This window comes from Rhipicephalus sanguineus, chromosome 3, assembly GCF_013339695.2.
Source record: "Rhipicephalus sanguineus isolate Rsan-2018 chromosome 3, BIME_Rsan_1.4, whole genome shotgun sequence".
Taxonomy (NCBI): domain Eukaryota; kingdom Metazoa; phylum Arthropoda; class Arachnida; order Ixodida; family Ixodidae; genus Rhipicephalus; species Rhipicephalus sanguineus.
Genome location: NC_051178.1, coordinates 119,181,946 through 119,202,478, shown reverse-complemented (window position 1 = coordinate 119,202,478; position 20,533 = coordinate 119,181,946). Strand labels below are relative to the sequence as shown.

At 46.4% G+C, this 20,533-nt stretch overlaps 2 protein-coding genes across 2 annotated transcripts in view; both read left to right on the top strand.

Moving 5' to 3' along the window:
* LOC119387010 (activating signal cointegrator 1 complex subunit 2) overlaps window positions 1-20,533 on the top strand; it is a gene marked incomplete in the record, with an annotated part of 88,353 nt that overhangs the window by 9,023 nt on the left and 58,797 nt on the right.
* On the top strand, window positions 4,778-18,128 carry LOC119387009 (polypeptide N-acetylgalactosaminyltransferase 1-like). Its single transcript, XM_037654313.2, has 11 exons — window positions 4,778-5,162; window positions 7,037-7,217; window positions 8,332-8,501; window positions 9,557-9,764; window positions 11,208-11,378; window positions 11,770-11,887; window positions 12,485-12,671; window positions 14,139-14,281; window positions 15,391-15,504; window positions 16,552-16,692; window positions 17,208-18,128. Exons 1-11 carry the CDS (start codon window positions 4,889-4,891, stop codon window positions 17,352-17,354), a joined length of 1,854 nt encoding a protein of 617 aa, XP_037510241.1. The 5' UTR covers window positions 4,778-4,888; the 3' UTR covers window positions 17,355-18,128.

Sequence of the window (20,533 nt, the reverse complement as noted above, 5' to 3'; positions counted from 1 at the left end):
GGTCTAAGTTTCCCCTCTTCGTGGGCAACTCTCCTTAACCATATACTAACCATCTTAGGGGTGGTCCGTAAAGCATCACCCTAGAGCTCAGACCTGGACTTTGGCTTCGAAAATAAAAGTTTTTTCTCCCTCTCTCTGGAGTTACGATCTACAAGGCACAAAGCCAACGTCCATGTCTTGATCTCTCTGACCCCGGCGTCAAAATATAAAGGAGCGCCATTTAAGCCAGACGCGCCCAGGCCCATACAGGTGTTGAATTCCTGCGGTTAGCTAATACAACGGATAACTAAAGCGACCTGACGTCTCAGCACTAAACCACGAATAGCGGACGAGGTCTTTCATCGCACCATAGGGGTCGTCTTATCTGTCGCGCTGCACAGAGACGACGTCACCGCTAAGGCACGCAAATCAGGAAGTGAAACCGTGACCTAGACGCAATGCGCGTGAATCGTTCAGGCCAGACGAAGGGTGTCTTCACGGGCAACGCACCTTTCCCTCCCCCACCGCTTTGTTTTTCTTTTTTTTTATCTTTACTCACTCGTCCCCTCGCAGACTCCAAACGCCCCTTCCTCTCCGGCCCCTCTCTGCCATTTCTTTCTTTACATAATGAGCTCCGCATCGGACAGTTTAATTCAGCTGCCACCGAGGAAGGCGGCACGGCGCATTAGATCTCTCGCGCACGGCGCTATAGGCCTACGGCCGTTCGCACACACAAACACACATAAAGCCGGTCGCACAGAACGTGAATGCGAACACGGATGGCTGGTCGGTGAACTGCGCAGCGCGCGCAGGCGCGAGGCACAGCGGGTGGGCACTGTTCCGTGCAGTGCGCATCCCCCCGCTGTTACAAAAGCGAAGAAGTGGCGAAACCCGCAACAATGGACGACGGACGGTTTATCTGCGCGCCGCCAAGCGTGACCTCCGCGAAGCGCAGTGCATCCGTGAAAGGCCCGCCGGCGTTATGTGTACGCGAGAGGCCGGCCAACGCGCCGGCCGTGCGTGGTGAAATGGCCGCGGCAAGAGCGTGCGAAGAGATCTAAAGGGGGTCGTTGCTAAGTACCCCGTCTTTAAAGGACCATTGCACGGCCATAGAACTGTACAAGTCTTTTGTCTTAAAAATAGGAGGAAACGGTTTTTTTTCACGCTCGTACAAATGAACCGGCACGCACGAGGGTTTCTCGGTCTGCGGGGCATTGTGCGGGGAACACGCTGCTGCTGGTAATGAACGGCCGAAAGACAACTCTCGGTGCGGTCTTAGTTGTTGGTGGAACAAGATAAGGGCCACGAGGTTTATTACGCAAGCCGAGTTTAAAACGAATGGAAGCCAAAGGTTCGCACGGGTGCTTAAAGGCAGGCAGACAGACAAAGAGAAGAAAACGAGCAGAGAGGTCGGTTTTGCAGGAAAGCGTCCACTATAGCCTGCTAGTCTGGATAGAGAAGAGGAAGAAAGAAATGCGGAGCTATGAGTAATCACGTGGGAACATAACACCCACATTTCAAGAAAGTAATACGGATTGTACGGCGACTGTAGTCTGTAAAAAGATAGTGATGATATATATATATATATATATATATCTATATATATATATATATATCTATATATATATAGTATATATATATATATATATATTATATATATATATATATATATATAGTATATATATGTGTGTGTGTGTGTGTGTGTGTGTGTGTTGTGTGTGTGTGTGTGTGTGTGTGTGTGTGTGTGTGTGTGTGTGTCACTTGCACAGTGTGCCGAAATAGCACAGGGAGTCGAGGCTGCAGCACCTAGAGTCACTTGAAATTCAGTGACTCTAGCAGCACCGTAACTAAGGGGGGAATGACGGAGTTCTGACACTCCCCGAAATATTTTTTTCATGCTTTAACTTTTCGGGTGGCACTTAAAATACTTTCACGTCTTCACAGCGACCACTAGCTGCCAAAGTTAGCCGTTATACACACAAACACCCCCCGAAAAAAATTCCTGGGTACGGCCCTGCGAGGCTGTACTCATGCGAAGCAAAGGAAAGGTAACCGGCTTTGGAGCAGCGTACAAGCAATATGCGTGTAATGCATTGCGTGGCTGTAGAGTTTATATCTGAGGTCCCATTTTTATACTTTAAAAAGTCGTTATCAGTGCGTGTTTGTGCATTCAGAGTGACCAATATTGCTGTTGCGTGAGTGCGCAGCTGCTTAAAGATGTCTAAGCAACAGTATGCCAGAGATTCTTGTCTATAGGCTGTGGGTGTTGCAATTTATGTTTCCTAGTTTATGGTTATGTTTCTAGTTTTAGTATGGTCTACCTCATCTGTGGACCTCTTTCATGAGGTCTAGGCAAAGATTACCTGTATCTTGTAGAAAGTCACAGCAGATGCGCTGACGACCTATCGATGGTTCTGTGATCTCAGATGAAAAAAAAAAAAAAGTCCATGACCAGATCTTTTGCAAAAAACACGTTTTGTTACCTGGGTCATTAACAACGTGCTTCATGAATTATGAGGTTTGTGGCAGCCCCATCTTACAAGATTAAACGAACATTAAAAGACCAAAGGTTACCTCGACTCCAAAATGTAAGCTAAAATTGGCTGAATGGGTTAAACCAAACCAACAAAGTGCTATGCGTATATTTTGATATTGCAAATCAGTCCTGCGGAATCCCGCAAGGTGGCGGAAGGCTTAAGAAAGGGAAAATAGACAAGCACCCGTTTGTAGCACAAAGCCACAAGGAGGTCCATACGAATTTCTCAGAAATTAGAGCCTCTTAGTCGCCGAAAAACCCCGGACCAGGACGGATTTTTTCGGCGACTAAGAGGCTTTAATTTCTGAGAAATCCGTATGGATTTCCTTGTGGCTTTGTGCTACAAACGGGTGCTTGTCTATTTTCCCTTTCTTAGCGTATATTTTGACTGTGTAGGACTCCTTATAACTTGCATTTTACAGCGAAAGCTGTCATGAGATCACAACAACGGCAAATTTCAGTGCCGTAGTTGCCCGCCGCCACCACCGCGCCCGTGTCCGCAACCGCTTTCGCGCGAAATAAGAAAAATTGAGTATAGAAAAAAATATCGAAGATCAGATGGGACTTGAACCTCGGCCCTCCGCGTGGCAGCCGAGTGTTCTACTGCAGATCCACGCCGGTGCTTGAAACTCCTTCGCAAAAAGACCCTATACAGACGTCATGTCGATCGAGAAATCGCGCTAACATGTGTAATATAGCGGGGTAGAAGAGTAAAATAACAGCCGGGCGTCGCACAATGTGAATTGCGTAACGAGTGGGTCGTGTAAAGCTTTAAAGGGCTCAGCCATAATTCTTCATCCTCATCAGCCACATGCAGCATCAACAAAGTGCACATAATGCCTTACATATAAGTGTAGCGGGTACCTCGCTTCTCCGCAGATTATCGAATAATGGCGTAGTGCGTGCTTCCCTTCACAAAAATTATTATGATTTATCGCGTAGTGGGTGCCATGCAAGTGTACTTGTAGTAGCTGCCCCAAGTGAGTTTACAAAAAGGCTCTAGAAAGGCCGCTCTTCCAGCTTTCGCTATGACTGTGCTGCATGGTACAGGGCAGTAACACGCAATGAACTAGCTGTGACACCGAGGCGGCACTCGTTGAGAGGACTTAATCGCAAAATGTCTATGTTATGTATATGCGATAAATTCAGTGCTCCGTTGTAATGTAAAGGGCCATTAACTGATGACGTTGTGTTGGGCCCTTGGCCTGACGCCAACAGTACAATTGTGGTCATAAGAGCGGTCAGAGCTATCCTATAAGCCACTGGACTGAATGAGCGGCTATAACACTGCGCCACCTTGACGGGACTGTACATACTCACCTCCCTTACTTACCATCGTCATCAATGACTCTTTCTTCTCCCCTTTCCGCTCCTCCGGTGTAGAGTAGCAGGCTAGCATGCTATCGCTCAGGCCCACCTCTCTGCCTTTCAGTAACTAAACCTCTCTCTCTAGATCACAACGAAGTGAACACAGTCAATTGCGTTCTTTGCGCAGGAATGGTTTAAAGTAACACGTCGGCATTGCTGATTCACAAGCTATATTTCAGCAAAATTGCTTGCGGTCGTTAGTGTTGTTTTTCTCATTGTGAATAAGGATTCATTGATGAGACTGTTACGCTTTCACTGCCGGGCCGTGGACAGGTTATTGACCAATAAAATACTGCCCTGCTGTTTGGTAAATACTTTTCCGGGCCTCCATCCTCTCCCTCTGAAACTCTGAGTAAGCTTATATACAACATTATTTAGCGTTAAAATAAGACCAATTTATCGCAAACTGAGGTCAAGATGGGAAAAAGTTTTAAAGTAGAGCACGTGCATCACTACCCGACCTTGCTGGTTATGAGCTGTAACAGCCACCGATGAACTCCTTCGTTACCGAAAATACCAGGACTCCAAGCTTGTGAGTTCAACTCACACGCATCCACAACCATCCATGCATGTCATGATCGCATCACTGTATACTGGTTCCATAACGGTGCTTTATTGTCGGTGGCCCTACAACATCAGTAATTGTTACCATTGGAAATCGTCAAAGGCCTGACATTGAGAGGGAGGAGGCAGCTTTTGTAACAGATCGGCGGCATTGCAATGATGTGGCAAAGTCCAGACGCCGGCTGTGACATCTAACATCCGTTAATTGGCGAACACAATGTCTGATTGACACCTAATCTCATGCAATAGTTTCATTCCCTAGACCGTGATGCTGCTTTTGGGAGAACGCCGTGCGTTTGACTTGTATTCGTTTCGGTCCTCCAGGTAGCTGCAGGAGAGCGAGGATGAGGTCAGTCGCTCGACACAAGCAGGCGCAGCCTCGCGCACCGGTGGAAGCTAGACAGAGGCGGTCAGCGGCTGGCCGTTGACTGCGTCTCGCCAATGCGGCTGGTGAGGACGCCTTGCGGCCGGCGGTTACGGCGCTGTCCGGCGCTGGTGGCCGCCGCGCTGACGTCCGTGGCTCTCCTGCTGGTGGCGACCAGGCACGGCACCCTTTGGACCGGCGACCACGAGGACCAGGACCCGGACGTGCGTCAGTGGATCCGCAGAGACTCGAGACAGAAGGAGTACATCAACCGCAGAGGCATACACGTCATCGTGGGACACTACATGGGCAAGGGCCTGCCATGGGAGAACACGCCTAACCTTACTGACGGTACGCGTGACCGTCCCTCAACCTCTCCGAGTGTTTGCGCTCACGATCTTTCGATGGCGTTTCCGACCTGACGTACTATACAGCCGCGTACCAAGAAACACATGCAAGGGTAGCAGGGACCATAGGCGTGCGCAGAGTTGTCCATGTGAACTTGAATCTCAGCGCCTTACTGGTCGAGTCCCAAAGAAAGCAAGCTTCGCAGGGGATACAAAAATAAAAATGGAGCGCACACTTATGACGATATTAAGTCTATAAGTCGATGCCGCACAAGTTATGTGAGACGCCATGCCGTACTGAGTCTACGGATCCAATCTCATATTCTTGGAAACGGGGGGACTGCCCCCTAAGGTTCGATCTTGAACCGTGATAATCTTTGTTTCCCAGTCTAATTGAAACGGGTGGTAATGTTCACTTAACTTGAGAATATTACTACAAATTATTCTTCCTCAAGTGCAGGAAGACAGGATACCTTTCCTAGCAAAAGAAAAGAGGGTGAAGAAGTGCAGCGGCTTGTCCTGAAAGTTAATTTCTGATGAACTGAAGTGAACTGATATAGAGATATACAGCCCAGCCTAATAAAAACAATGGAATTCTGACAACTGATTTAAAGGCATGTCACTGAGAAAAAGGAAGTTAACGCATGATGTTCGACTTCATTTCCCAAGTAACAGGTATGCCTGTGCTGTCACGGATGAACGCTTGGCCGGTCATGCAGAGCTATAATAAAGGAGGTAGGAAGAGAGGGGGTGGAAGAGGCGAGGCATATGCGAGATAGGTAGTGACGCCAACTTGGCTTTCATGCAGCGATTTCTCTTAGAGTCGAGTATTTCAGCAGCATATGCGCAAGACATGTTGTCTGTTACTTTATTTTTTTAATACAGCTAGGAGGACAACAAGACACTCAAAGTCATGGAAGACTCAATCCCTGTAAAGTTCAAAACACTGCCCATTAAAGTAATTTTTAAGACAGAAAAAAACAGCAAATTTCACACTGGCATCCTCGGGGCCCTAGTCCTGACGCAAAATTTAAAAAGGCAAGACTGGCGTTAATTTTCTCTGCGAACTATATCCATATCCATATCCATAGCGTGAGTTTCATGACACATTTTTTCTCACTTCTGTACGCAGTCGCATTGCGGCTTCCAGACCAAACAAGAAGTGCTGCTTAATGCACGCTGCTTGCTCAAAACTCCTTGTAATGCTGATTATCGGGAAAGATGCCCCGTCAAAAAACTCACAGGGTCCCTTATGAATTCGCCTAAGAGGGCTCGAAGGCGAGAGCCGCCATCTTCTTTTCAGTCGATGTAGTGATCCTCCCCCGCCCCCTCTGAAAGTTTTCTGCGCCTAACGTGGTTTTGCACTGCCTCCTGGATCGGAGGTTTTGCACAGCCTTCGTGATCGGCCCACCTTTGAATAAGCTACGATGTCATGCATAGGTCGGCAAAAATTGTGGAGCTCACTCAGACTCACTTATGACATATATTTTGCGCTTAGGGCTCACTTGGACTCAACTCGCCGAAGTTTTCCGCAGCCGGACTCACTCGGACTCAAACTCACCAAACTATTACTCACCCCAGTACTCACTCAGACTCAGACTCACAGCTCGATCTGAGTCTGCGTGAGTCTGAGTGAGTCGACTCATGAGTGAATTTGCCGACCTATGATGTCATGTGATAACGTCATCACGTGACGTCACGTTATGTGACGTCATAAATTTTGTCGATCTGTCCATCTGTGACGTTATCACGTTATGATGATTTTTTGCATCACTTATGTTGACGACACCGACGGTCAATTTTCGCGATTGATAAGGCGCCTAAGGCTTTCGCCTTAATAACGTACAAGCGTGTTTAGCCTTGCTCCTTCATCCGCAGAGATACTCAACGCCAACGACTTCGCACCGGAGAAGAACGCCGGTGCAGATGGCCAGGCCGTGATGGTGCTGCCCCACGAGCAAGCGCGCAGCAAGCTGCTCTTCCACGTGAACAAGTTTAACCTTCTAGTCAGCGACAGGATTCCCCTGAACAGATCACTTCCGGACGCCAGGAAAGAGAGGTACGAGCACCGCGAGCTATCAATGCCGATTATATTACCAGGTAATACTAGCTACATTATAATACTAGGTCGAACAGATGTATTCCACTTTTCCTTCTTTCCTGACCTATATATTAAACTGCGGAGTCACCTACCAAATGAAGGGATACAAAAAAACTGACGGATTTCGAGGTGGCTCTAGATACGCATCTTGCTCAAACTGTTTACTTAATTAGTCATTTATTGTGAGTCACTGTGTTTTTACTTCAAATGTTGTATGTGTTCCATAAGTTATGTAACAAATATTATGAGCCACAAATGTATGTAACCGTGAGTGTACTATAAGTATTTTATTAGAAATGCTATTTTAAGAAAAGTTATCTCGCAACTACTCTTCACACATGTTATCGTATAATTCAATAACTGACACCCTCCCTGTAACGACCCTCAAAAGAGGACGAACAGTATGACTAAATAAATAAGTGAAACAAAATTATAGAGACATAGTTGCTGATCGAGGCAACTTGCATCAAGCAGCTTTACTCCAAATTTGTCTTACTCCTACATTCTACAGCAAGCCCCGCGAAAAAAAAAAGAAGAAGAATTGTATCTTTGTTTTACAGATCAATAGCACCTCATAAACGCAAGTTGTCGGCGTGTACTCTTAGGAGGTCGATCGTACAGATAATTAGTGCCGAAACGCAGGCAGCAAGAAGACCCTTCGGAAGTTCAGGAAGCAAGCAGGATGACCTGTAGTTTTCATGTCAGGTGAAAGTATTATTGTTCGGCATTAGAACATAAACGTTTTCCTTTCCACGTCTTTTTTTTATTTTTATTTATTTATTTATTTTTGCTCTGTATGTCTAATTCTGGTTTCTTTTCGCTGCGATCTTTGTCGCTTGGCCGATGGAGGTCGCAGATGTGCGGATGCCCTCTATGCAAGTTGGTTCAAATCTCTTTTTCTTCTATCATTTTTGCGATAGCAATTATGTGAACACTCTCGACGGCTCTTTGCCGTCAGCGTCGCCGTCGCTGTCATGTTTCTTATTCCTCTACTATATGCACTGCTGTCGAGATCTTTTCATTGGGAACGACAGTAACGGCACTTTGTACATTTCCGTTTTTACCTTCGCAGCTGCAAGAAACTGTGGTACAACGTGAGCGCACTGCCGGACACGTCGATCATCATCGTGTTCCACAACGAGGCCTGGTCGACCCTGCTTCGGACGGTGCACTCGGCCATCGACCGATCTCCGCGGAGGCTGCTGCGAGAGATCCTGCTCGTCGATGACGCCAGCGAGAGAAGTGAGTCGCGTCGGCGTCGCGGTGTAGAGGGTAGTTTCGTCGAGAGTTCCGGTGGCCATCGCCGACGCACGCACTATCGCGTGTGTTGGGCTGGATCCTTGGGAGAATGTTCTTGTCAGAGAACACATTATGTTGAACCAATGAGCGCGACCGCATATACTACTAAAACCCGACATGTTGGTCAGAAAAGGAACCTCACGATCGATGTAACCAGTACCTGGGCCCCACTGGCGTATCCAGGGGTTGGGGAGGGGGGGGGGTCAAAACCCCCCGAAGTTTTTCAATTTTACACGTTTATGTATACATGCACATATACAAATGCACACACGAACATACGTAAAGTATAGTTGAACCCCCCCCCCCCCCCCCCCCCCCCCCGAAAAAATTTCTCGCTACGCTACTGCTGGGCTCGCATTCACAAGAAGGTCTTAAGCTTAAATCATATGCAACGTATGCTGATAGTCTTGCTGATGTTGCTACCGGCGGGGTTAGCCTGGTAGACGTGTGATCGGCGCTTGCTTCTGTCCAATATATGTGTTTATGCGCTATAGAGGACGTGACTCTAATGACCCACAATGTTCCCCTGCACTACACCGTTCATAGGCTATGCTTAAATAAGAACGTCAGTTCACGCCAGCACAGCAGGTAACCTGAATGCAGACTTTCGTATCAATGAGAGGGAGATTACTCGCTCGCACTAAAGGTAGCGACACAAGATGGCTGCAGCAGCTGAAGTCAAGACTTCCGATAGACTGCCAAGTACGTAAGGCGTATCTATACTATAGCTTCGTTTACTAGACGCGAGAGGGCAGAGTCGGAAATCGAGCTGACCAAGTCCGACTCGACCGCGTTTACATTTTTCACACCAATCATTTTTGTCGAGTCAGCGCACACTCATAGGAGGGTTCACCGAGTACGCTTTCTCTGCGCTATAGCTCGGTCCGACACGTTGCGTTTACATGGACACGACCTATTGTTAAGCCGACTCGACCCGACTTTCACAGGTTTGTGTGAACGTAACTAACGTATATAAACGTAACGCCTTTGACGCGCAGCATTCCTGAAGGAGCCCCTGGACAGGTACGTGTCGCGACTGCCGGTACCGACGCGCGTGCTTCGTTCCGGCAACCGGACGGGGCTCATCAGGGCTCGCCTGCTGGGAGCAGCTCACGCCAAAGGCCAGGTGCTCACGTTCCTCGATGCCCACTGCGAGTGCACCAAGGGCTGGCTCGAACCGCTGCTCGCAAGGATCGCTGAAGACAGGTACAGGCTGTGTATTGTGCAGTGCGAGTGTATTCACTCGCACTGCACAGTGCATTTTGTTAGCGCGTTTTCGAACAAACCTGCAAGACTAAATTCAAGGATATTTGCGGAAGCAGCGGGAATTTTCAGCTTTTTTCTTGTGTCTCGTGGTCCCTAAACTTTTGACGCTGACTGTACCCTATCCGAAAACTACTAGTTCGACGCAACAAGGAACAATACATCGGTTCCTCTCTGTCTGAAGTACAGATTGCACTACTACTTCGCAGGCAGGGTTGCCAATGGTGGCTACTTTTCGCCAAATTGGCGAATTTTAGAGGCCTGTGGCGACCTAAAATTATGAATGGCGACATGGCGAATTTTTGGCGATTTTCAGCTTAGGTCTCTACTGAGTTATGCATCCTAAGCTCAGTGCCTTCCCAACGAATGAACGGCACTATTCTCTGTATTTTTCTGGTTTTGAGGTGCACATTACGCGCCGTTCTGTATGTCCGTCCTGTAACTCGTGTGTATCTCCTCAATTCATCTAGATGCTTCTAACTCAATTCATCTAGATTCATCTAGATGCTTCAGAGCTTCGCTAAAGTTTCGCTTCTGAAGGGGCTAGATGACGGGTTGGTCGTGTGTTCCGGCCATTTGTTCCGCCAAAGCTCCAACTATTCTGAATAGCTTGGCGACCTATTCACCGCTGCAGTATCCCCTAATCGAGCTCGTATAGCGAAGATGGGCGGATACGCGGGTGTTCGTGCAATAAAAAATTATTTATTCAGGCATTTTCTACTGTTCTCGGTGAGCGTGTGCAATGAAAACAATTGCTATATAACATTTTACAATGTCTACCTGTTCAATTATAAAGCACTGGATTGACGCAGGTAGATATAAGTGATTATATATGAAAGGGACAGTGGCGTCCGGTATCATATTAGTTCACACTGAAAGGTATAAGACTCACTAATGAACGATACCTGTAAGAATTCTGTCTTACTACTTTCAATAAACCTGTTAATCCTTTTTTTTTTCATATGAGGGTATGTAAAGCTGTCTACAAACAACGCCTTCGCGGCTTTCGCCCAAGGTTTACCGCACTTTTACCTTTGAAACGAGCGGACAGGGATGGAAGGATATCATGAGCGTTTTATCCTTTCATACTTGCGCCTCCGCGCACATCTTGCGGCTAGTCGGAGAACCAGGTGCACCAAGCACTCCCATGGTGAAGGGGCGATGCGGCTGGCATTGAGAAATGTCAAGATACTTTAAGGGCTTTGAATGGCACTGTATTCTACGGGGCTATACATCAGTGAAAATCCCTATTACTAGGATATGCCGCACACATCTAGAATGGCGACTTTTTTGGCGAAATTTCTAAAAAAAATGGCGACTTTTGGCGACTTTCTGCTCGTTGTTTGGCGACATTTACTCGAAAGTCAGTGGCAACCCTGTTCGCAGGAAACGAGTGGTGTGCCCCGTAATTGACATCATCAACGACGAGACGTTCGCCTACGTGCGTAGCTTCGAGATGCACTGGGGAGCGTTCAACTGGGAGATGCACTTCCGCTGGTTCCCCGTCGGCCAGAGAGAACTCAAGCGAAGGAACGGGAACTCGACGATGCCTTTCAGGTAAGCTGTTTGCCGAAATACCTCTTGAGTTGCTCGAAAGATCCGTATGTAGAGAAGAGAACTCGTTACGTGCAATAATTGCGAATCAGTTCTGCGAATCCCGCAAGGTGGTGGAAGGGTTAAGAAAGGAAAATCGACGACCACCCGTGTGTAGCAAGAAGCCACAAGGAAATCCATACGGATTTCTTAGAAAGAAAGCTTCACAGTTGCCGAAAAATATGTCCAGGTCCTGAGATCGAACCGAGGACCAACGCCTTTCTGGGGAAAGACGTTGGTCCCGGGTTCGATCCTCGGTCCTGGACGATCCCGCTAGTCGTGTTTTCAATTCAACTCGGTACTCGTCGCTGTGTTGTACAGTTAATATAGAGTAAACACACGGAATGTCTCGCAGGACGCCCGTGATGGCGGGCGGCCTGTTCTCCATCGACAGGGACTACTTCTACGAGATGGGCTCGTACGACGACCAGATGGACATCTGGGGAGGAGAGAACATGGAGATATCATTCAGGGTGAGCCAGCCTGTGAATAATACGATAAGCTACGTACTGGCTTGAAGATTTCCAGCTACGATTAATGACTGAACCGGATTTCTTGAGAACTATACGAAGGGCCCGCGACTGTGTAGCGTGCTTTCCTGGATACTGATAAGAAGATAGGGGGAAAAAAAAACATGCAGAAACGCTCGCAAGGATACACTTCGCTTGGAATTTTATTGTTTTAAGTAGATTAAGAAATGAGAAACACCTGCTGTATGTGAAAAAAACTTGTCGTCTGCTACACCGCGTAAGAGATTTCCATCGACATAACGCAACAGTTCGGTTTGGTTGTGTTTTGTTTGTCCTTTTTTCTATTATAATTTTAACCGTTCGCGAATGGCAGGCTCCTGGTTCTTTACCTTGTATTACGAGGCAGCTAAATAGTGAACGAAGACGAAACAATTAGACAGATCAGACTTCTTTTTTCTTCAAGCTCTCTGGACAGCTGACGCTGTAAAAATAAATAACGGGTGGTGGGTGGGTGGTCTTCGAGTGGAAAGGTCCATGAATAGAAAGACTTCGAAGGACAGGGAACGAACACACGCACGCCGTCTCCCATAACTGATGCAGATCTGGCAGTGTGGCGGCTCCGTGGAGGTGGTGCCGTGCTCGCACGTGGGTCACCTGTTCCGCCGCACGTCACCCTACACGTTCCCCAAACCGGGTGGCGTGGGCAAGGTGCTGTTCGCCAACCTCGCCAGAGTGGCGGCCGTCTGGATGGACGAGTGGGCAAACTTCTACTTCAACATAAACCGCGGTGAGGGAGAGCGCACGTCTTCACTTTTGTCACGTTTAGCATTAGTCAAAAGAGGCCGGAATCGTTGTCTAGTAAGATACTGAAGACTTTGTCGATCATTTTTATTCCATAATCTCCATAACCGCCAAACAATGGTTGTGATCCCTTGATAAATCCATCGCGAGTTGCCCTACGCTTGCCGTAAAATACTGCAGCGCAACGACAGCAAACACCACTATACAAAGCGTTTAGAGAAAAATCATATAATTTTACATTAAACGTGTTTGTAAGTGTCAATAAAAGTTAAAGAAAATAGAGGCTGCCTTCCCCTACTCTTTACAGGTATCCTCCTTATGGTGAAGCTGATTTACCAACATTTTATGCACGCTCTCACGTGCGAACAACTTTTGCGGTGTGTCGAAAGAAAAAGCACGTGCGGGACCTCGTTTTAATCATTACTTCTGTGCTCGACAGGGCAACATTACAAAAAGCGTTGAACATATTCGAAAGAAAATGTAAAGCTCACTTCTCCTCAAAGGTGCTCTTCTTGTGGTGAAGCCAGAATTTCAGTACTTTACTCACGATTGCATAAAATAACGGTATTTGTGAAGTGTTAAAAGAACGGCTAGTATCCGCAGGATACCATAGGCAAAAAAAAAAAAAAACACACCACTGCACGCCACGGTACGGCCGCACTATGCAAAACGTCAAGTGTATAAGTGAAATAATAATAATAAATACCGTAAAGGTGGTTTTTTCACACAAGTGTTCTTCTTGCGGTGAAGCCAGACTTCTGGCACTTCTCATTCATACAAGAACGGTATCAGCGATGTATCGAAAGAGAATATAACATGTGTAGGATATCATCCGTAATAATACCATTGTGCGTCGCGGTACGGCAGCACTCTACGGGGTGTTCAATGTGAGGGGAAAAAAAAAGAGAAACGATAGAACATGTAATGTAAAGGTTGTTTCTCCACACACTTTTTCTTTTATGTGGTGAAGCAAAATTCCCGACTGTCTAGGTATGTTGGCAATACTTCCCACAGTCCTCCAAATTACATGCTTTCATCTGCACTGCCTGTCCAAACGAATAAAAATTGTCAATTACATTTCAATAATTCGCATTTGCTTTCAAGGTTTTCTGTTTTAACTATAACTGCAGTCATTCACTTTTCGCCCAATATGTTTAGGGTGTTCGTTATCGGCGTTCACGTAATTTCGCACAGTACGCTAACAAGCGCGTGTTTTTTCGTGTCTATATCCTACGTGCCGCAATGGTTCACGTAATTGGCCACACGCACCCACAAATTCGTTAGCGGTAGACAAAGGTCAATACTAAACTCCGCGGCCACAAATATGGCATAAGAACTGACGTGGTATTACAACGCTTGTGTTACATAACCTAGTTCGAAAGCGTGCACGCGGACACTTGCTGCGCAAAGGCATCTCCGGCTGAGCGCGTTATTCGTGTCCTCAATTTCGCAGAGATGAAGAAGAGTTACACCCCGCAAGACGTGGCGGAGCGCAAGAAGCTTCGAGAAAGGCTGCACTGCAAGAACTTCCGGTGGTACCTGGAGAACATATGGCCGGAAAACTTCCTGCCCGGCGACAACAGATTCTTCGGAAAGGTAGGAGGCAGTTGCTTCCCTCACAACCGAAAATAAATAAATAAATAAATAAATAAATAAATAAATAAATAAATAAATAAATAAATAAATAAATAAATAAATAAATAAATAAATAAAATGCTGAGGTGGCTCCTTTTACTCTCTTCAAAAATGTACAAACCGTGGTTTGACGACGAAAGAGCAAGCGTCTTTTTTTTTCTTTCTTTTTTTTTTGCCTGTTCTTAAAACGAAATCGCAAATTTCACTGCTTCGTGCAGTGCAATAATATTTGGCTCACGTGTTTACAGAAGCTTAGACTAGCGATCGAAAGCGTTTTCGGACTATGTTCAACAGATGTTGCGGCGCCCCTTTAAGGGCAAATAGTAAACCACTGAAATAAGTCCACACGCACAAAAAAAAAAAAGAAGACCGTGAATATGCAGTACGTCTTTCTATGACCGGTCTGTAAGTGAAGTCTCAACATGTTCACAGTTTCTGTGAAAAATGTAGGGTGGGAACTCATGCGACTTTCCCCATAACTCGCCCGGTCAGGGAACATATGGAAACTCTAAACCATCACAGCCTTTCTGCTTGTGCTTCGGGCTCTCTCTCTCTCTCTCGAGCCTTTTGCAAGCAATGGCAGACTGAACAGCCCAACAATACATTTTGACTAGACACTCATGATATAAGCGTTGCAGTTTTTATTATATTATTATTATTATTATTATTATTATTATTATTATTATTATTATTATTATTATTATTATTATTATTATTATTATTATTATTATTATTATTATTATTATTATTATTATTATTGACTGCGACGCTTATATTGTGAGTAGTTGTGTTTCGGTCCTTCTCGCGAAGTCCCTCTTAGCGGGCTGTCTATTGGCTATAGCTCAATTGGTGGAATTACTGCCCGAGTAAAATCGGTGGCTCGAATTCGAATCCATAGGATGAGAACAATCTTTCTTTCATAGAAACTCTTTCGGAGATATTCTTGCAGTCGTGATATACTGAGAGCTTGATGCCAGAAGCTTTACCTTTTCTTGTCGAATTCGTGTATGATTTAGTTGTTTCTGTTTTCCGACTAGGCTTTAATTGGAGCGCTTCAAACTTTTTTCCAGGTGAGAAATAAGAAGAGCGGGAAGTGCTTCGTGAGGCCAAGCTCCAAGAGTTATCATCAACCGGTTGGGAAGGTCGTGCTCGAAGAATGTTCACTGACGCACTACCCTATGCAGGTAGGAATCTGCATCAACCTGACAGCTCTACCATCTACAGCTTTACGCAAAGAACGTTAAAAAATAATAATAAACAAGCGTGCGGAGAGGGAGTTCAAAGTTGACAGCAGGCAGTTGACATATCACTTCTATAGCAGAGCTGTAAATGGTACACCTGCTTCATTTTGTGGCGTCCGCCCACGAACGAAAAAAACAAACCACGTGACTTCATCCGAGGAAGCGATGACGTATCATGATGACGTCATCAAATGACATCGTGGATCGGTGAAAGGTGGGCCGATCTCGGAGGCAGTGCAACCAACAAGTGGTTTAGAAAGCTTCAGTGGAGCGGTACGCTTCTCGTACGTGTTTCTCCAAGTCAGTCGAGTCTAGGCGCTGCGCTGGCGTGGTCGTGAGTGGCAAGTATGGGTCGGCCGCACATTGTGAGAACGATCGAGGAGCAACGCGCTTATGAATAACGCCGGCGAGAGCAGAGACAGGAGTGCGCCCGTCAGCTCCGCTGGTCACTCACCTGCACAGTGTGGAATAGCTCCAATTTTTTTTTTTCTGTTTCGCTTTTTCCGTCAAATGAAATTTACCAGCTCTCTCGGTTCAATACTCGTCTTCAAAGAGCTATCAGTGAAGCTGTTCAGTAAGTTGCTATATCGCATGTGGAATCTTCTTGCTGTGTTTTTTTTTTTTCAGTAATTTTCAAATAGTGGGCAACGCCCCATGTAATCTAAGAAAGCTTGCAGAGCATAAGTAGCATAAGTGTTGTCGACATGCCGTTCATGTTAAGGCAGTTAGCGCAAAGAGACACGGACACAAGCGAAGAATAAGTACACGGGACAAGCGCTTGTCCCGTGCACTTATTCTTCGCTTGTGTCCGTGTCTCTTTGCGCTACCTGCCTTAACATGAGTTCCCACAAACTAGCCCAGTTATCCTTTCTCGTAAGACATGCCGTTGGTAGCGCGTCCCGCCAGTTGTGCGGTTTCGCGCTTAATATTAATGGCACCTGAAACTACGCTACGCTACAAGTGCGCTTTATTGGCGTTCTTCTCACGCAGTACTTCGTGCTCACTGAAGAAGGCTTCTTAATGACGGACGAAGCCATCTGCCTCGATTCGCCGGAGTCTCAAGCCAACACCAACGTGGTCATGATCGCCTGCAACAACCTGCCCAGGCAGAAATGGCGCTACGATCCTAAGGTATAATCCACATTGCGAGCAATTTTTCTGATAAGTTAGAGAATAATACGTGCACAAAATCAGCCCGGCACGCGTATCGCGATCGCCTGTCTATATTTCGTGCACTTTCAGAAGAATGCCAGGGTAATCGATTGAATCAGGAGGCTAACGCCGCAAAGCAGCTATATAGATTCCTTAGTGGTGGGACCCGGAAACCTTGACCACTTGATGATGCTTAGTATGAAGCCAAAGCACTTGACAGGAGCGTTTTCCCATTTCTTTATCAAAATACAGCCTGGAATCCAGACTACCACCTCGTGATCATCAGCAGAAAACCTTACAGCCACTGTCCCACCGCGACAGCTAAGACTTAGGTAGTTATCGGGTTCAAAACCCTCAACACAGTGTACGAGGTCAAATAGCTCGATTCGACCATTCATTTCATGTTGAAGCGACACGACCGATCAGATATCCCGTCAGATTTTACAGTTCGTTAACACCGGTTCTCTCTCTGTCTTATTTTTTTTTTTTTTCAGACTAAAGAAATTGTGCACAAGACAACCAAGCTCTGCCTTGACCTGCCCAGTAAACGCGGAGCGCAGGGCGTTCGCGTGCAAGATTGCAACGGAGGTCGAAGCCAGAAGTGGATCATGGAGTCCGTCGACTGGAAGACACTCACCTAGATTGCATCGACGCTGCCGAGAATCGCAAACGTTTGCCCACCGTCAACAACTTGTTTCGGAAGTCGATTAAGAAAAACGACTCGAACACACGTCTTTCATCGCTATCTTAGACGCAGCAAAAAAAAAAAAGAAAAAAAAAGAGGAAGGAAAACACTGGCGGAAACGTACATCGAAAAACCAGACAGCGTTTTCGAGTGAGCAGCAGCGCGCCGTCACAAGCGAGCTTGTGACGTCGCGAACTTGCGACCAATCATTATGCGATAGAAACGTGCTTACTTTCGCATGACTTAGTCATTCGAAAAAAAAAAAGGCATAGAAATATAACTGATGACTGAGTCTCGGTGAAGATAAACACCCTTGATCGGTGAGATAAAGTCCCTAGATATCTAGGGCCTATCTAGTAGGGTTACTACTAGTATCGAGGTCCTATGTAGTAGGATATCTAGTAGGGTTACTACTGCCAGCGTCTAATGTCTTCCGGTGTACGTATACATACATACGCTAGTACGTTTCCGCTAAGCGAAAGTTCTCTATTAATTTATATAGAAGTACTTATTTCATACATTACTTTTTTTTACTAACATGTACATAGAGCATGATGGTGTAGCATTAACTTTTCATAACATAGATCATCTGCGCCTCTTTCTGCTACACGAACAGATTTTGTCGGTGCCATGTAAATATACACGTCAGGTGAAGCACGACGGGCAAGTATATGCTCGTGTAAGATCAGGGTTGTTAAGGTATTTATGCGTGTAAATAAAAATGATTTTCACTCCACTGACTACATTCCATTGCTGTAGTTGAAAACGCCGAAATCCAGACGGAATGAACATGGAAGTCGGGCATCCCATACACTCAGCGGCCCATTGTTGAAGGAAACATCGGAGCGCGTGGTGGCCCGCTCGGCGTCACCGGCGGCTGCAACGAGTTTAGCGCAGGCGCAGTGAGCATCGTGCGGGCGCAGTGAGCATCGTGCGCGGGTGATCTTTCGTCGCGTGGACGGTTCGCTTCGCGACGATTCGAAGCGCGGAAGCAGACGGTAGCGGACGATGAAAGAGCGCCGCACTCACAGCGCCTTCGCGAAACTTGTTGCAACTAGGTCACTCTAGTTGCAACCGCCGGTGGCGCCGAGCGGCCGCACGCGCTCCGATGTTCCTATTAAAAATGGACCACTATGTACTTTTACTGACAACTGAACATTACCGGGAGGTAACTCATGGGATCCGGACCTACAGATATATGTACTTCTACTCAAGTGTTCACAATCGGACATACTGAACTGTCGGCGTAGACAATACCGAGGACGATACTGCATGCAGAATGAACATTCAATCGATTCGAGGTGACGAACTAAGTGCTCGCGTAGTCCTTTATATATCAATTCATTTAATTTTGACAAATTCATTCCGACAGATGTTCTACTGATTACAGCTTATCTTCGATACAGTGGAACACGGAAGTTGCATAAGATTAAACTTACATTCTGTTGTTTTTGCGGGCAAAAACCACGCTAAGATACGGGCGTAGGGTGATACTGCGGATTGATTTTGACTGCAGTGGTGTTCTTTAACTGGCGCCTCAGTACGTGGGCGTTATGAATACGATTTCCCAGCGGCGCTGTTGCCGTGTGGCGACACCAGGAGACTGTCGTCATCATGAACCGGCGTGCGCTCTCTTCGTCCTCTTCTTCATCTTCTGCTTCGCTCCCAGAACACGTGCACCGATTTGTCCGGCGTGGGATGCGATAACTCTGATGGGCGAGAGAACGAGTACAGAGAGCGAGAGAGAGAGAAAGGAACAGACACAACAAAGCGATAGAAAAAAGAGAGAGAAAGCATAGCCATGTATCGTATAGTATAGGAAGGGGTGGGAAAGGGAAGTGAGGGCGAGGAGGGCAACGCCACCAGCTCCGCTGTTTTTCTCAATCTTCGCATCACTAATGCGTAGCTGCCACAATTTCTTTCTTTCTTTTTTTTTTTGTAGGCCGCTTCCACCCATATTTTCTAAGGGGGTACGATGTCGTGACCGAACAGGAAAAGCAGACGCAGGATTGAAGAAATAAGACATCGCAAAAAAAAAAACAAGAAACAATAAGACAACGTTGCAGCAAATATCTCAAAACGAAGGGGAAAAAGCCGCAGTATTATCATTCAAACTCAACGCGGTGGTCGTGGCAGGGAGCCGAAACAGTGACTTCGTGCGTTCCTACGCAGCGCCATAAGTCAACTCGGCGTGTGCTGCATCAGATGGAGCGAATAAAAAGTAAAGTATGAAGGAGACGTACTAGTGCAGCAATATTTGGAGCAGTAATTACAGCATTAGTTTTAGCGATGACCTTCTCAGACAGAGTACGCGGTGGAGGTAAACAGACGAGTGACGTTGCTTGCCAGTGCCGTAGCCGTGGGGGGGGGGGGGGGGGGTACACACACACGAACATACAAAAAGTACAGGTGAACCCCTCCCCCCCCCCAAAAAAAAGAAAAAAAAAAGTTGTGGCTACACTACTGTCGCTCGCTATGGTGAACATCTGAAATTGGGCAACAATTAAGCATTGCTTTATGCTTTCGTGAACTAAGTTTATTAATTAAATGTTCAGTTAGACCAGGGAACATCGTTTCCGCTGCGAGAATGAATTAATACATGTCAGTGCTCGAAGCTAGTTCACTGTAGAGTGGTGGGACAAATGTAAAAGCTTCTTGAGCAATTTCTGGAGCAGGACATGTTGAATTTGGAGCCAGCAAACGGAAAGGGGAAGCAAAGGACACCTTTCTAGCAATTCCGAATTCATAATTTGGATCACTATATGTTCCAATCATGGAGCAGTTCAGTGAATGAAGGAAGCGATCCTGTATTCCAAACTAAACGTTCCTTTTCAACACGAAAGTGTTTTATCCCGGGGTCCACCAAGACTTCAGTGACGTATTACCGTCACGGAAATGACGTCGAAATAATTTACACGATCAGATGGCAAAGAAAAGAAGTTCCGTCAACGTTCATCGAACCCACGACCACTCGGTCCGCAACACAAGATGCCGGGCACGCTATCCACTGCGCCACGGTCACAGACTCTAGAGACTTTACAAACGCGCCTTTTATATCTATCACTCTCCCGGTCGGCGGGGTTGTGTTGCCCTCTGAGAGCGGTAAAGTAAAGTAATTCGTCATTACTGTGGCCT

Coding starts and splice junctions, on each gene's coding strand:
- LOC119387009 (XM_037654313.2), top strand. CDS start 4,889: ATGCGGCTGGTGAGGACGCCTTGCGGCCGGCGGTTACGGCGCTGTCCG. Junction 5,163..7,036: donor CACGCCTAACCTTACTGACG/GTACGCGTGACC, acceptor CTTCATCCGCAG/AGATACTCAACGCCAACGAC. Junction 16,693..17,207: donor AATGGCGCTACGATCCTAAG/GTATAATCCACA, acceptor TTTTTTTTTCAG/ACTAAAGAAATTGTGCACAA.